Source organism: Pyxicephalus adspersus, chromosome 6 (genome assembly GCF_032062135.1).
Source record: "Pyxicephalus adspersus chromosome 6, UCB_Pads_2.0, whole genome shotgun sequence".
Lineage (NCBI taxonomy): Eukaryota > Metazoa > Chordata > Amphibia > Anura > Pyxicephalidae > Pyxicephalus > Pyxicephalus adspersus.
The window spans coordinates 21,339,469-21,357,081 of record NC_092863.1 but is presented as its reverse complement, the minus strand read 5'-3'; the positions used below and the strand labels follow the sequence as shown (position 1 = coordinate 21,357,081).

The 17,613-nt window shown below is 37.4% G+C and overlaps 1 protein-coding gene across 1 annotated transcript in view; it reads left to right on the top strand.

Annotated features, from left to right (window-relative positions):
• The window catches only part of GPR179 (G protein-coupled receptor 179), an 85,084-nt gene that overhangs the window by 23,258 nt on the left and 44,213 nt on the right, over positions 1-17,613 (top strand). Inside the window, exon 2 of the mRNA XM_072414915.1 lies at positions 17,114-17,222. Coding sequence (XP_072271016.1) covers positions 17,114-17,222 — 109 coding nt within the window. The remainder of the gene's footprint in view (positions 1-17,113; positions 17,223-17,613) is intronic.

Genomic DNA, 17,613 nt, shown 5'->3' with positions numbered 1-17,613 from the left:
TTTAAAGGCTCAGCAGGCCTTCTCACTGACAGACCATACAGATGGCTAAAACTCAAAGAGCAAATATTCATAGAAACAGACCTTATCAAAATCAAACGAATGATGAAACAACTGATGAAAGCGGTTTTGAATGCTCTTCACAAACATTTCAGATTAGTAGAAACACTAGAGGATCCAAACAAGGCACAAAAAGAATGACTAATGTAATTTCACTACAACAGACCCAAATATCAAAAAGATAGTATCACACACAGTCCGGCGGAAATATTCCCAGGACATCTAGTAAAACCACTTCACATGATTCTTCACAACCCATACTCAATTGTAATGTTAGCACCCCTATCACAACTAATGCAGCTTGTTCAAAAGCCCCAAATATCACTGATAACTCCAGGTTCCCTGATTTACGAACTGCATCTTTACAGGCCAATACATCTTTTTCTTAAACCCCCCTTTTTTAGGGAACACTAGTCACTCGTCACTACGAGGGTCAGGATCAATGGGAAACTCTGTGCACAAAATTCCAAATGTCAACAGTTAAGTATAATCAATTCATCTGCCTGCCCTCTCGGTGAGGAAGAGCTTGAAACTTTAAAGCTAGGTTTAAGCTTTTGCCTGTTTGATAAGTGGGACAAGTTTGAATTCCTAAAGGATATACATCTTTTTTGTAGAAAACTTTTTTACAAGGTTTTCTTTGATAGAGAACCAAATTCAATACCTCCCAATACTCAGCGCTATAACATTGATGACCACAGAACATTGAAAACCTTGATGCAACTTTGGAAGGAGAGCAATAAAGAAAACACGTATGAATCTCTGCCTACTGTGACATCCAAACCAGATTTGGAAGAGCCATTTGTGGGTATTAAGTCTAATTCAAAAAACTTTCTTGGTTTAGGGCAGAATCCTGCCATATCAATATTCCTTAAACAGGTCTCCCAAGAAGTTAGGGACTTAGAAATAAGAAATTTGCATGTAATTGCAGGTAATTTATCAGTAGAACAATTAAGAGTAAAATTATTAAAAATGTACAAATGAGATAACAATCAAACCCGTTGATAAGGGTAATGTAGTCATCATAGATACAGATAAATATGAACAGATGTGTCTAAAAATCTTGGACAATAAAGATTTGTATCGGGAATGTCGCGTATCCAGATAAAAAGGTTTTATGATGAATACTATCATTTATTATCAACGCCAGTAAACGATGGACTTATTGATAAAAAAAAAGTATTTGAATATCTAAATAATAAGAACCCGAAGCTGCTGACATTCTACGCACTCCCTAAGGTTCACAAGAAAATTACTGACACCCCAGGTCGCCCTATTGTTTCTGGGATAGGGTGTATCTCTTCTAAAGCCAGCCAACTTGTTGATGACTATTTAAGACCATTTGTTTATAGTTTACCCTCCTACTTGAAAGATACCCTGGATCTTCCAAGAGTATTGGAAGGGTTAACAGTATCAGAAAATACTCTGTTAGTGGCAATTGATATCAAGGCATTGTACTCCAGCATACCCCACAATAAAGGGTTATCAATTGTTAACGATTTTCTTGCTACAACCAATCAATCAAATTGGAAACAGAATAGCTCTATATTGTCACTCCTAGAATATACCTTAACACGCAATGTTTTTTTACATTTGCTGGTAAAACATTCCTCCAGATACAGGGGGTAGCATTGGGGACCTGTTGTGCCCCACCTTTGCCAACCTGTATCTGGGGGGATGGGAAAGGGAGCTCTTGTCAGATGAGGCCTTGTTGATGTTCTTCCACCACATTTTACTTTGGTGGAGGTACATTGATGATGTTCTCATCATGTGGCAGGGCTTCGAAAATCCGCTGTTGGAAAACCTTAATAGGATGAAGATTAATACTTACAATTTAAACTTCACCTTATAATCAAGTGCATCTTAAATTCCATTTCTGGATAATTTAGTTCAGATAAATATGGACTTAACAATTTCTTTAAATTTATATCATAAGCCGACAGCTGGCAATACGATCTTGCGCACGTCCGATCCCACTCAAAATAAGTATTCCTTTCTCGCAGTGCTTGAGAATAAAAAGAAAATTGTTCCACCAATGAGGTGGAATGACTTTGAAAAAGCAGCAAAAGATCTTTAGTTAAGATTATTGTATAGAGGTCACAAAAAAACTATGAAAAAAGCTTATCAAAGAGTTAGGAGAATGGAAAGATCTCAGATTCAAAAAAACAGAAGCTGGTTGTTCCTCTTACTTTCGGTCGATAGGGTCGAGCCACCTCTCCAATTAGTAAATACAAATGTGGAGAAAGAAAAGAAGAGGAGGTTTTTGGTTCAAAGTTTAAGTTTTGTAAAAACAATTTTGTGTACTGAGTACAAATTGTGAAGGCTTACATACATACAAATCAAATAACCATTCCTGTTTACAATTGCACAGGATATGTGTTACATTATAACTATACAGAAATGCTCCTAAGAGAGCCACAAAAAAAGGTGTTTTAAGCCGTACAGAATCCTACACATTTTGCAGTAGATAGGCTTCTTCAGGGATTTGACAATATACAAGCTTAACAGTCTGCGTGTATACATAAATGATATAAAGCAGGTATCAGTAATACATATCCAAATAAAAATTTAAGTATAGTATAATCAATATAGCATGGTCAAAAAGAGTTGAGTAATTAATATGCTCTTAATCTAATCATTTAGAATAATGAATTAGATTAGTAGTGCCCATAGAAAAACAATCAACATATGTATATAAAAGTTCCTAGCTGGTAATTATGCTAATTGTCAATGAAAAATCAACTTAGAATAAGGATATTAGTACTTACATTGTTGTTGTACCGTGTTTCCCCGAAAATAAGACACTGTCTTATATTTTTTTGGGCTTCCAAAAACACACTAGGTCTTATTTTCAGGGTAGGTGTTATATACTTTTTTTAATGAAAAAAAACACACCATATTCCCAAATTCCCCTTACAAATTCCCCTTCTGATCACTCTGTGCTTTTTCTCCACTGTTCGGCAGTTAGGACATGGAACAGCAGGTGGCGCTGTGCCGGTTTCTTTCCTGCTTTACAAACAGGAAAAGACACGATGCTGGCAGAGGAGAGAAGAGAGACGCTGCTGCAGCCAGAAACACACGCAGGATCGGGTATCAGGTGAGTATATTATTTTAATTTTTTTTTTTTAACACATTTTTAAGAGCTCACTAGAACTAGCCTGGTTACATGCACTTCAGCTTCTGACAGGCGAAGTGCATGTAATATCACTCCGCCTGAGACAGGAGCCGGAACTACAAGGAAAGCATCGGCTTGTGCGGCTGTGTGTGAGCCCGCTGTGTGTACGCCCGCTGTCTCCCGCTCGGTGAGTACTGTTTTAATTTATGTTTGCTTTTATTTTTTTTATTTTTTTTTTATTTTTCTACTAGGTCTTATTTTCGGGGTAGGTCTTATATTAGGGCAGGTTGGGGGAAAAGTGCTAGGTCTTATTTTCGGGGTAGGTCTTACTTTCGGGGAAACACGGTAGACAAATCATAGCAAGAGGTGCAAGGATGAAGTTAGTGACATGTAAAGAAATTTGGTTGTGATGACACCAGTAGGTAGGTAAAAATGAGTTGGTTAGTGCACGGAAACTAATAATGGGTGAATAAGAGGATGAATTGTAGTACCAGAAAAGTGTACATACCATAGGCTGAGATGTATGTACAGTTAAGGATTCACTGTACAAGAAGGTAGGTTTAATCCCAGGGAAGATAATCAATTTCATTCAATTCTGCTGCTGTAAAATGGTAGGTGCGGATAGGACTGAGCCTTCTTTTACCTAAAAGGTTGGGTTGTTGGGTATGTTGGGTATAGTAAAAAAATTTGAAGCGTATAAAAGTGATGTTAGGGGGTAGGTGAAAGTGGTAATTTGAAACAGTACATATATTTGGAGGTATGTATGTAGATCAATAATAATAATTGGGATCAAGGAAAATAATTTATGTATGGGGATATACACTATGCCACTAATATGGGTTATATGCATTGTATTCAATAAATAGTGATCCATATGGGGGCAGTAATTAATATGGGTTAATATGATAGTTAAGAGGTAGTAGTCAATGTGGGGGGAATATAAACTTATTAAGGGTCATTAGTCTAGCAGGTTACCTGAGCCTAGGAATTTTAGGTATTTCCAAGGTGTTATAATAGACATAAACGTCCAAAATGAGTACTGTGGGTACAAAAGGTTGGATCATAAATATATGATTAGGTATGTCCTGATTTATCAAATGTGGGGATGAAGTTTGTAGCAGAATCTTACTTTTAGGTGGTTTTTAGGACAGAACTCCATGCAGAGTGGCCCTGTGTAAATACAAACAGCCTGGGAGGCTGTGTGTGATGGGAAGCGCACCTAATAAGGCTGATGCTTCATGGTTGAGTGAGTGCAGAGCGTACTCGTCGGTCCAGGTGCGCGCTGCTCCTCCCACTAAATGATGATTCCCTGCATTATCATCTTACTACCACAGATACACAGGGGCCGTTGCCCAAGCGTTAGCCCATAGATCATCCGGAGAGTGATCCGGCCATAGAGGGTGGATCATACAGAGGGGAAATAAGCTAATGTAGGGAAACTGCATATAAGCCTAAAACACTGTCCGTCACGTCCCCCGCAAAGTAAAGTGAACAATAGGGGGGATCTTGGTAACAGAAAAGTATGGAATTGATAGTTTGGCCAAAATACTGGGTGAATAGGAACATGTTTAGGTGAAGTAGCGAGCTTGGAGCATCTAATGTGGAGAAAATACTTAATGTTGTAATGTCTATACATATAATGTTGCATGTATGAAGAAGATTCAAAGGACAGAGAATACATCAAGTATTGTGCCTAAGAAAAGGTGGTTAGAATATTAATCATTAGTATGTATGATACATAGTTTTATTATACATGCAAGTATTGCTGCATACTCTAAATACATGACATTTTTAAAAGTTCAGCAAAGAAGGATACAATATTAAACATGGATTTCTATTGTATATTCATATTATTACATATACAAAAAATACAACATCAACTGTCCAAGACATATATAGTTGTAAAAATAGAAATGCAATGATCAGTTTTTTGTTTTACTGATTTATAATACAATTTTTAGGAGTTATACCTAAAATCTATTGATATTGAAACTGGATGTTTCATTTTAAACTTGACCGAGTTAAAGAAATGGTTTAAAGGTAACCATGTCATTAAGCCCAGGGGGTTGGTTGGCTTTTATATTCACTATCCATTTGTTTTGACACTGTAACAGTTTTTTGTCTAGGTCTCCACCTCTCCACCTATGGTTGGTGGGTAGGTGTTCCAGGCCCGAGAACTCTAAGACCTGTGGTGTGAAAAAGGAGGTGCTGCCCTTAGGGGTGACCCCTCCTCCCCTCTCTGAGTGGTGGGCGCTCCTCATGCCGCCGACAATACAGGGCAGCGTTGCTTCGTCTATGTACAGGGCATGCCTTACGTGGGGAGAGCATTTCCGGTTCAATTGATGCCTGGAGTTATAGGGACACTGGAGGTGATTATATATTTTTTTGACTGTTAAAAGTAATTTTTTCTTTATTATGTTTTGTTTTAAGTAACTTTCGGAGCAGCATCTTAAAAGGGAAGAACCTTTTCTTCCCCACATTTGGGTGAGTGGATTTATTCATAACAATGGTGCTTTTATATCCATTCTTTTCTATTTGTGAACATATAGTTGGCATTACACCCTTCCCCCTGGTTAATGGAATATATTAGTGGGGTCCAACAGAGCATGGTTGGGAGTGATTGGGATAAAATATTTTTTTAAGCAACATGAGTTTTAATAAATAATTAATTAAATTAATATTTGTTGGGAAGTGGATATGAGGAAATATTGTTTTATTTAATAATTCATGGTTTGCGCTAACTAAGGGGAATCATAGTGAGCATTGGGTACTATAGTGATTATCTGGAAATTATGGGAATCATTAACGAAAAGTAAGGGTAAAAAATGCATGTTCTTAAGGTGTATATGAAGAAAGGAAACTTACAAATAATGTAACTCTAAATTGCTGACATATACCCTAGCCTTTTTTCAAATTATGACAAACCAAAGTAATTTTAAAAGGATGCTTATCCACCTTTTTCCTCACTCCTGCTGTGCTCTGTTTAACAATCTATGGGAGAAGAGCTTCTAGGTGAGCACCAGCTTCCAGGACATGAATGTAAGTCTGCTTTGATTAATTTTTTTGTTCTAATTGTTTTTTTTTCTGAGCAATTGAATCATACTGAATCAATTTTTTGAGACATCAAAATGTGATTTATTGAAATAAATATTAAATATGTGAATACATTATAATATTAGTATTAGTATAGTAATTTTAGATCTCCTCTTGCTGAGGAAGCCGACTTAGTTTCCGCAAAATGCATAGAAGTTCTAGATTACCTCATTTAGACAGTATTCCATAAGGAGATTTACATCAGTGCTGTACTCAGTTCTTGTTTTTATCCATATTGTACATTTTTAACAAGTGTTTTTGACTAAAGTTGTAATTGTTTTATATTTATGTAAGAAGAGAATTGCTTGATTCTGACCTTCAAAGTCCGGTGATTTCTGTTTCGTGGTCAGAGCTGCTAATTAATGCATCATATTATATTAATAATATTAATATTTTTATTATTAATAATAATAAACAGTATTTAAATAGCGCCAACATATTATGCTGCACTGTAAATTAAATAGGGGTTGCAAATGACAGACAAATACAGACAGTGACACAGGAGAAGAGGACCCTGCCCCGAAAGAGCTTACAGTATAGGAGATAACATAGCATATAACATGGAGATCTGACCTTTGGAGCGACAAAAGCTTTCAGAAGATGTTGATCTATATGGAGGAGCAGCCAATTTGAGTTTAGAGCGAACAAAAGATTTATTTTGGCTATACCTAAAGTAAGTCTTTTGAACCCTGAATCTTTTCCCGTTCCAAATAAATTGCATAATTTAGTTTGCAGATAATGTAGATTATGGATGGGAATTGGGATCGGGAGAGTGCAAAAGAGATAAAGTAGTCTGGGGAGGACATTCATTTTAATTGAAGCTATCCGTCCAAACCATGACAGGGGGGACTTTATCCATCTGTTCAGGTCTGAAAGAATAGATTTAAAAAGAGGTTTAATTAGCACGGTACAAGGTTTGATAAGAGGGGGTTAATTTAATACCAAGATATTGAAATGATTTTTTTACTCCATTGAAATTTGTATGAGCCTATAAGAGTCCTAATTAGGTTGGCAGAGACATTATTATTGAAAGCTTGAGATTTGGCACTGGTAACCCGTAGACCTGAGTTCCTTTCAAATTCTCCCAGAAGCCTGAACAGATTGGGTAAAGTGGTTAGGAGGGAAGTAATACACATTAGTACATCATCTGCAAACAGCACATTTATGTTCCGTGCTACCACAAGGAATGCCTTTAATATTTGGATTGGATCTCATAGCAATTGCCAACTTCTCCAAGCAAAGAGGAGTCGGGAAAGAAGACAGCCTTGTCTAGTGCCTTTTTTGTTTAAAATGGAGGAGGACAAAAAGCCTCCCAGGGAGATAGTGGTTGAAGGTGTATCATATGGTGCCCTGTGAAGATTGGTGAAGTGCGGGCCCAACCCCATTGCAGACAATAATGAGAATAGATATTGCCATGATATGCTGTCAAAAGCCTTTTGAATAGTACGCTCCCAAAAAGAAATTGAACTGGATAGCTAAAATCTTCGTCATAATTTTCAGATCACAATTTATAAGAGAAATTGGCTGATAATTTGAGACCTCAGTGACATCTTTGCCTGGTTTAAGAATTACGCTAATATTTGCCAAATTTGCCCCAGGGGGAAGGGGATTCTTTTTCCTGAGTTAGATACAATACTTTACCAGGTGAGGTGCCAAGGTGGGGCCAAAATTTTTATAATAAGCCTTTGAAAATCCATCTGAACCAGGTGCACTACTGGTTTTAAGTAGCTTGGGAACTTTCAGCAGCTCTTCCACTGAGAATGGCTTCCCCAAGATGGCTTTATGTTTGTTTTTCAGTTTAGGCAAGGAATAATTTTTGAGAAAATCTTTAAGATCAAGTTGTGACACCAGATCTACCATATAACCGATTATAAAAGTCTTAAACCATAACTTTTTCAGGATGCTGTGACAATTTACCTCCTTTCAGCTTGATTTTGGGGAAGACATGAACTTTGGGTCTGGGGTTCAATTTGTTGACCAGTAGTCTACCTGGTTTATAAAAGGTAAAGATCCCAGCGTAAAGATTTGTCGGCTCTAGTAGTGAGTAGCAATTTAAGTTCCAAGCGCACTGATGACTCCAATTAGGTTTAGAAATTAGTGGGAGGATTATCTTTATGTTGATGCTGAATTTTATGATATACTTTAAATTTGAGATCTATCTGTTGGTTTCAGGTTTTCTTTAATGTGCTTGGGATTTGGAGCTGTTAACCTGTTGACCTGATATCTTTACAAAATCTCCCAGCACCTTGAAGAGGTTGGGCAAAGTTGTGAGCGGAGAGATGTACATTAGGACATTATCCCCAAAAAGAACACATTTGTGTTCCCTATTGCCACAGTGGATAGCCTTGATGTTTGGACTGGATCTAATGGCAACAGCCAAGGGCTCTATTGCCAAAGCAAATAGGAGTGGAGAAAGAGGGCAACCCTGCATAGTGCCTTTTTTTTTTTTTGAAAAGTTGTATTGTTATTAAGTTTCCAAATATTAAACAAAACAACAAACATAAAAAAGGGTAGAAAAAAATATCCAAGAAACACACAGTAAGAATTTAACGAAATAACAAAAAACAAAAATAGGTAGCATATATATAACTCTTGTTAGAATGACAGTGTAGTACAAATTTCAAAAATAAATTAATATAATGCAATACAGTCTTTCTAGTCAAAGTGAAAAAAATTTCCTTTAAGAAGCTAAATCTGTAAACCACATTTTGTGCAATAAACTAATCCAATAAAACAGGTAACAAAACATAAGATTTCTTTGTTTATCAGAGAGAGAAAAAAAAAGGGGGAAGAAAATGAAAGATCGGGAAAGAGGGAGAGGATACAAGGAGGATGGAGAACAAAAGGTAAATATATGGTAGTTAATTAGAGAGGGTCCCCGGTGAAGTTCCTGAGAAAATAATGGGAGAAGATACATTAGAAGGGCCTAGCTGAAAACTAGAAGTTGCATGGTGAAACATATTAGTAGCTGATAAAAGATATGAGTTCCATGGGGTCCAGATTGCTGTGAATTTCTCATATCGATCATATATCCTAGCTGTAAGATGTTCCATAAGTTGAACTTCTTTTATCCTATCATATAAGTCCATAAAGCCAGGAGGTGAGGTAGATTTCCAGTGTATAGCAATAAGGCACACGGCCGCAGTGAGTATGTGACACGCTAGTTTTCTTTGCAACTTAGTAAGATTAGACATAGGTAGGCCCAACAGATGAGTAACTGCATTGAGCGAAACAGGAATTTCCAGTATCTCTGAATGAAGTGTATTAACTTTTGCCCAATAGGGCCTTATGAGCGAACATGACCAGAAAATATGGTATAGAGTGCCAATCTCTGTACCACATCTCCAACACATACTCCTGACATTCGGGAAAATCGACGGTCCCTTTTTTTTAATCAATATAGAAGGTGACATACAGCCTCCTAAAGAAATTCTGGCATTTTGGCAAGGTTGAGGAAATGAGACCCAAAATCCATTTCTGTTAGTATTGTAAATAGATAATTCTAGGATATGCTATCAAATGCCTTTTGGATATCCAAAGACAAAACCAATCATTCTGGGATGACAACTGCAACAGCACGACGTCCAGCTCTATTTACGGCCATTGATGGTGTTTGGTGGTTCATGACAAAAGATTCGGAAACTTTCCAAATGAAGTCTCACAGACTCACAGGCCTGTCACTCTTTTGTTTGTAGAGAATATAGGCATTCCACAAGCATTGCTAAACAAGATGTCTGAAAATCTTTTTGTAGTGCTTTTTTTTGCGGTTTCCCCATTGCTGGGTAGAATGTCATTGCTTAATCATCTCTGTCAACACTTCCCATGGTGGTATTGTAGTCTATCACTACTTGTGACTTTATGATTTCTTCCCCACCTTTTGTGCGTACCATAACAGTGGTGGCATTAGGACTGTACTTATTAGGCACACGTCTTTCTTGTCACGCTATCGCAGGGCCATCATTTTGCCTTTCTGCCAGGCAACCATTTCTCCTGTCTTCAGGTTCCTTTTTGCAAACATTGATGGCATGTTGCGCCGGTTGGCCCTAATGGTTCTATACACATCTGTTTTGAGTTGCAGAAGAAACTCTTAAAGTTCAGGAGAAGTAAAAAAATTGTCGGTTGTGACACAATAGCCCTGATTTAGCAATGGCTAAATGAGTTAGAGAACAGAAGGTGTTGCCATTCCATAGTTGCTGTATTTTGCATAGAATTTTGTCCCTTTATCAGTGTATAGGACTGAATTCCAAAAGTACATTTTTCACACAGCATTTAGGATTTCACATACAATCGTGCTCTCTTTGATGCAATGTAGTGCACCCAGCTGAGCCTCCCCTTGTAGGCCATTAGACTTTCATCTATGTTGATATCTCTTAAGTCTGTTGGAATTTTTTAAGTATCATTTGAGATAGTTCACAAATTTTCTTGAGTTTTGGTGCAGAATGAGTAGTTTCATCAAATTCTTCATTGTTGGCAAAGTGTAGATATTTCATGATCAGGGTAAATCTGTAGTCTGACATGACTGTGCCAAAGAAAGGAGTGGCAAGTATTTTAATGGTAGACCATTACCACTTCTTCAGGGGTTTTCCCACCACTCCCTGAAGTATCACTAAGCCCAGAAATAGCCAAATGTCATCTTTGGTCACTGGTTCCCACTTTCTGCATCTTGCAAACCTCCGTACAGCGTGCGTTTGTCTCAGCAACTTATTTTTCAATAACCTCACAGTCAGAAACAGTTGCAGGTATGCCAAGGGGTTGTCAGGTCCAGCATCAATTTTTACCCCAGGTGCTCCAATAAATGGGAATCTTTGGGGCAGTCCCTCAGCTGCACAAAGGTCAATAGAGCACTAAGTGCACAAATTACTGACCTCAAACTCAATAAAATTCACCCTGAGCCACACTCAGGAATACTGCCAGGGGGGTAAAGACCTTTATTATTTCCTTGTGTTTGTCTTTCAGTTTAGATAGAGAAATGTCATATAAAACCACCAAGGAAACTTATCAGTCAGTTATGCTATATAACTCGTTATAAAACTTGTGAAAGGCAGACATAACTTTCTCGGGATGTTGAGATAATTTACCCCCTTTCAATTTGATCGTGGGGATTATATGACGTTTTGGGAGATAAGCTTGTTTACCAGAAGTTTACCTGGTATAACGCTCCACCTTTAACATGAATGAGCCGCCCAGCACAGAGACTTATTTGCTGATTATGTGTTTTTTCAAGCAGACGCCTATTTTAATAATTTTGCCTCTAATCCTGAGCTTATGGGCTTCCCAGCTCTTATGGGCCTAATTTCTGGAGAGGTGTCGGCTGATTTATTGACTGAAAAATAATTTTGGATTTGCAGTTGCATTTCATTCATTGTTACTACATTGTTTCATTCACTGTTACTACAATGCCACGGTCATGGTCCGACCATGGCATTGAGAGAATGCGTATTTTATTCACTAAAGGTAAAAGATTTATTAGGAGGAGAATGTGGTCAGTCCTAGAATAGTGTTTGTGTATAACCGAGTAGTATGAGTAATTGCTTGCTGAGGGATCAATTTCTCTCCATATATCAATAAGACCAAGTTTTCTTTACATAAGGGATAGTGTATGACTCTTTTTGGGAGGATATTTGTATTTTGGAAGATTAGTTTTATCCAGAATCTGATCCAAGGCTAGATTAGAATCTTCCAGGAGTAATAAGCTATCATTGACTCTGGATGACACTTTCAGTAGCAAGTGATGAAAGAAATCAAGTTGTCCTTCATTAGGAGGATAATACGTTACTACTGTCAGGACATTACCTTCCACTGTTCCTGGCACCAATAAAAATCTACCACCTGGATCCTTAAATACCTCACTTGGGGCAAAATGTAAGCGCTTTGAAAAACATACCATAACTCTGAATTTCTTTTTAGAGGAGTTATGGTATAAAATGAGGCAATTTTTGTTAAGAATTTTAGGGTTTGAGTTATGTGAAAAATAAGTTTCTTGAAGGGCTAGAATATCTACTTTTAGGGCATGTATGACATCTCCATCTCCATTTCTCCATCACATGGGCCAAATATACATGAAACCTTATTTAGCAGCAAAAGGTGCAATGCTTAGATAAACAATGTCCATAAAGACCAAAAACTACTATATGACACGCCAATCAATAATTACCAATTGAATCATGTAAATCTCAAAACAAAATAAGTATGAACCCATTCATCTATATTAAAAATATTACCTTCGCAAGATACTAGTAGTGGCAGATCAATCCTATACAGTTGTAACTCAGCTAACGAATGGCCCTTTTCTAATAAATTGTTTTTCACAGTTTGAATGTAAAAAAAAAAAAAAAAAGCAGTGAGCAGGAAGTAAGACACCCAATACCGTACTACATGACCAATATACAGTACTTCTTGTATTCTATATCAGAAAGTGAGAGAGGGACATCGCTTTGACCTATATAGAGAGGGGCTTCCAAAGTGTCACAGAAAGAAACTCTTACCAGTGTCAGTACGGTACACTTTCCATGTGGCTGTGATAGGTAGGTGTGATTTATATTATTTATTCTTTACATACAAATGGGGCTTCCCTGCTGCTTGTGTGCTGTAGAGAGGCCTGATGGGGGGAAGGGGGCGGTTTGCATGACTTGCAGAAGAAATCTTTTGCTAAACACAGCTGAGGTTGTGGGTGATTTTAAGGACTGAGCTCTCCTGCAACATCCTGTAACTCTTTAATGACCAAGACAAAATCTGCAGTAGTTTATTTTTTGCATATCAAAGCACAGCTTGCTCCAGAAGTTAATAAATGTCTAGGCTCCATACATTTTTTTTCTTATGCTATTTTATCATTTTTATAAAACTTATATTTAAATTGTGGGCATCATCCAGAACCAATTAAATGATTTTCTATAGAAACCTATGAGAACTTATGTTTCCGCTAACGAAGATTTCGGCTAACAAATGTGATTCTGGAACAAATAATCTTTGTTATCTGAGGTATAATTGTAGTTAGTATTGAAATCAAATTTCATGCATCTTCTATAAGATGTCCTCCTTTCCAGAAAGGGTGTGGAGTGGGTGATCAAGACGACAACCCTCCAAAACATTTCAGGTTGCATTGAGATCTTGGATGTTGACTTCACCTTCAGCCATAAAAGGTAAAGTGGAACTTGTGCACTCTCTTGTGGTGAAACTGTGGAATTATTTTGAGGTAATAGATGCAGCTCTTTTAAAAGATTTTCTCCCTCAGTAAAAGAAGTGTAGGAGAAAGATTTACCATTAAATTGGAATATAGGCTGTATAGGAAATACCCAGCAATACTTAATATTGCTTGCCAGCACGATCTGAAGTAATGGTTTCAGAGCCCTCTTCCTTTGGATCGTGAATAAAGACAAATCTGAAAGAAATTGTACTGGTGACCATCCATCTGTAGGTCAACCATGTACCTAGTTGCTTTAATTATAGCTTCCTTGGTTGAAAAATAATGTGGCTTCACAATGATATCACATGGTGGACCATCTGGTTTGGGTGCTGTTAACCCACAATGAGCCCTATCCTGCTCAAGAAGGGATTCTGGGATGTCTGGAAGGATGGCCTGTTTAAACTGTCTTGTGGCCTTCATGATATCTTTTAATGATTCAGGAACCCTTCTTATACAGAAGTTGCTATGTGTCGTGTGGTTTTCTAGACCGTCTAGTTTGATTTGAAGATCATCAAACTGTTTTTTTAACATTGTGATTTGATACTTATTTTGAGTGACTCTAGAAGTAATGTAATCTAGCTTTTGCTCAGTTAGGTCAAGGCAGGCTCCTCAACTCTGAAGTATTCCTCCTAATTTATTGGTAATGAAGGATGAAGTTTTGGCTAACTCCATCTGCAGTAATGCGGCCATGTGCTGCAAAAGCCTTTTCTTCTTCCATGTTATAGTTAGGGGCTGCTCTTTATTGGACTTCTGGTGCATACACAGGGTAGGGGATCTGGGGCCATAAGAGCTCATCGTTGGTGAAGCTGGTGGTGAAATTAGCCCTTCTCTATCCTCCTTTCCTCTTTCAAGGGATTTACAGAGGGAAGTGCTGAGGGCAATTTTCAGCCTGGATGGTGCTGTGGTGTCCTGCGTGTCCGCCGTTTAAGGTTTTATGTCCTGCTGATTGTTTTCTTCCAGCCTTCCCAACTAAACCTGCTGCATGGATTGGAGTGCTGTGGTGTTCCTTTGTCTGGTCTCAGTGCTTGGTGCCGTGTCAGTGCTGCAATGGAGCTAGATTGGGAGACAGAGGCGAGCCACACGGATCAGGCTGCTGCTGGCATCATGCACACTCCCAGACGATGTGATTTTGACTTTATCAAAACCAGATCTTTCCCTCCCCAAGGTTTATGAGAGTTTACAAGTCTTTGGTACACTGTCTTATTATAAACTTAAATCTCAAATATTGGTTGTGGGACTGCGGCAATCCGCAGAAGAACAGTTATGCAAGAGTTTTGCATTTCTATGAAAACCACAAAGTATACCATACCTGGGTATAAAACTTATCCTACTAAACTATTATACACTACTAATTATCTGACACTACTGGCACAGCTTACAACGGATTTTTCTGTCCTGTTGAAAGAGGAACTTTCCTGGGTGGGTAGAATAGCAGCTTTTAAGATATAGCTGTTACCTAAACTCTTGTACCACACTCCCCATACACCTTCCAGAAAAACAATTTTCCCTTTACAGGTGGCCTTGAGGAGTTAGGTGTGGGAGGGCAAAAAAGCTAGAATAGGCATGTATATTATGACAAAACATGAAAAGGTGGGATGTAAGGGATTACCAGATATTAGAGATTGTTACAGAGCACCACTTTTAAGTGCTATACAACACTCCTTTAGGCCAGCAACAGAAAAAGTATGGAATGATAAAGAACAATCCCTATGTTTAAAAAATATATATATACCCACATTATTCATAGCTATACAAGTGGACCCATCTCTATATATAACTGGTTTTCCTATCATACAAGCCACATATTTAGTGTTGTCTGAAGTAGTCTCTAATGATTAAGAAGAGACAGCATCCTAAGCACTCCTGTTACTGATTGAGATATATGAACAGCTTCTCCCAGTGCTTAAAATCCCACATTGGAGACAAATAAACATTACTACTTGCTCGAATTTAGGGGACTTAGCGCTAAACTTTTCTCTGAAGCTCTCCCCAACCAACAAGTAGAACTTGTTTCAAATTCTTTATTACAATAGATACAACTCTTTAACCTCTATCTACATACATCTGCAGCGTTTTTTTATAGGGTCTACCCAGGACAGTCGGGGCATTCCTCTGTTCTACCAAACACCACAGGAGAAATCTGTATTTTCTTCCACATTTTAAAATGGTAAAAAGGAATTAGGATTATTGTTAACATAAGAACAATTTATATGGGCTATTAGATTGTACACTAAATGCATACCACACTGGGAAGAATACCTTAAGCTTCTTTTAAAGTAGTACAGGACATCATATATAATTTCTAAATTTAATCCTGCTGTATCCCAGTTCTGTTGGAAAGGGTGTGGACAAATAGGTTCCCTTGTCCATGTTTTTTAAAATGTAAAAGTATCAAAGGCATTTGGGCTTCAGCTTTTAATATCTGTCTGTCATTTGAAACTATTTAATGTATAGTGGTGCATAATGTTGGTACTATATAAATAATGTTTATTGATAATAATATTATTGATAACAAATAGCCTGTGTGCTGGAAGAGTCTAGGAGTTCTCCCAAAGTTTAATTTTGTGGGACAAACCGGTCTGAAGAGTGCCAGAAAGAGAAATAGACAGGAGGCTAAAGTTTGTGATTTGCTGTCACATGCTGTGATGAAACTAATCCCCTGAGAGGGAAAAACCCAGAATTTCAGTTGCTGTTTTTACAAATAAATGTAGGCAAATCACCCTGAAATTGGAACTAACGTCTCAAATACCTCTATGCAGCGAGTGTGTTTGAAACTGACCCCCAACAGTAATTACCAGTATTCATATCAGCCTGTACATCAAAACTTAGGAAGTGCAGGACTAGTTAGGCTCTGTTTCAGGAGACATATACTGACATTAACCTTGCTTAGGAGTGCAAGGGAAGACTGTTGATGCTTTTTCACTATGCTGCTGCTCCACTGTCCAATCAGAAGCCTGGGTGTGTTTTTGACCTCACTGTAGCTACTACTCCATTAGAATTTTGGGAGATTCCTGTGCTGCCAGCCAAGGCAACTAGATCACAAAACAAGAAGTAAGAATTACAAATCAATTGAAAGGTAAAACCTTATAAAAGTTTCAAGATAAATGTTCCCATATATGTATTTTAACTGTGAATATAGCTGTTTGCTTAAAGACTGACTGTAAAAGATTTTTTTGTAGTAGAAGACAAGACCTATGTATTGTTTGCTTACCTCTTTGCTAACATGTATTTTATTATTGATATTTTATTTTAGCTTTTAACAGTCATACACATAGTTGCATTGTTAGGTTGAAAAGAACATTTAGTTGACCTTAGCCATTAGAAAAATTCAAAGACCTACCTATACAGAACTCCACAGTTCCATATGCAGACATAGTTAAAAAATAAAGCGGATGCGTGAGATCGGCAGTTTTTTTCCTTTTGACAAAAGGGCTCCTTCTGCACATGCCTGGGATTTAAAAAAAAAAAGTCTGTTGCATTAAAAAAAAAAAAAAAAAAACATAATTTGTACTCCTTATAAAAGGGTTGTCTATGTTTAGGTACGCTTTAACTGGGTGTCCAGTTACAGATGGGTTGTTTTTGTATATTTGGCGAAAAAAACAGTGCAGGTTTTGGAAAAGCTGTTGCCTAGAATAATTTTTTGATTTTTTATCTTTCCTGTATTATAGGGGAACTTTGAATGTGGATGTGCGTTTGACGAGTCTGGGAATAAACCAGTGTGACCAGGGCCCCATTTGGTTTGCCAACACTCACAACTGTGACAAGAACAGTACTCAGGTAATAGGGGTTTAACACTAAAAGGGCTGTAAAGGGTAGTGTTTAGTTTTTTTGAAACATAAGTAGGATATACTTTGTAACTGTAGATAATGTATATTTGAACTCAGTATTGAGTATATAACCTACCCTCTATGCTAATATGTTTGCTTCCTCTGGACCTATTGGAACAGCAAAAGACTAATTTACTTCTTTCAGGTTTTAATTAAGTTATCTATTTTTTCTTTGTTTTAGGCACAGGCTTAAAATAAATGTAAGTTTAAACCTATTGCTATAATAGGGAAAGAAGGTAAATACTAAATATTGTAACATCATCAAGGCTTTATTATTTATACTTTATTTTTGAAATTTGAATCAAGTTTCGTTTATTTTTTCCCATCCTATGAAATATTGC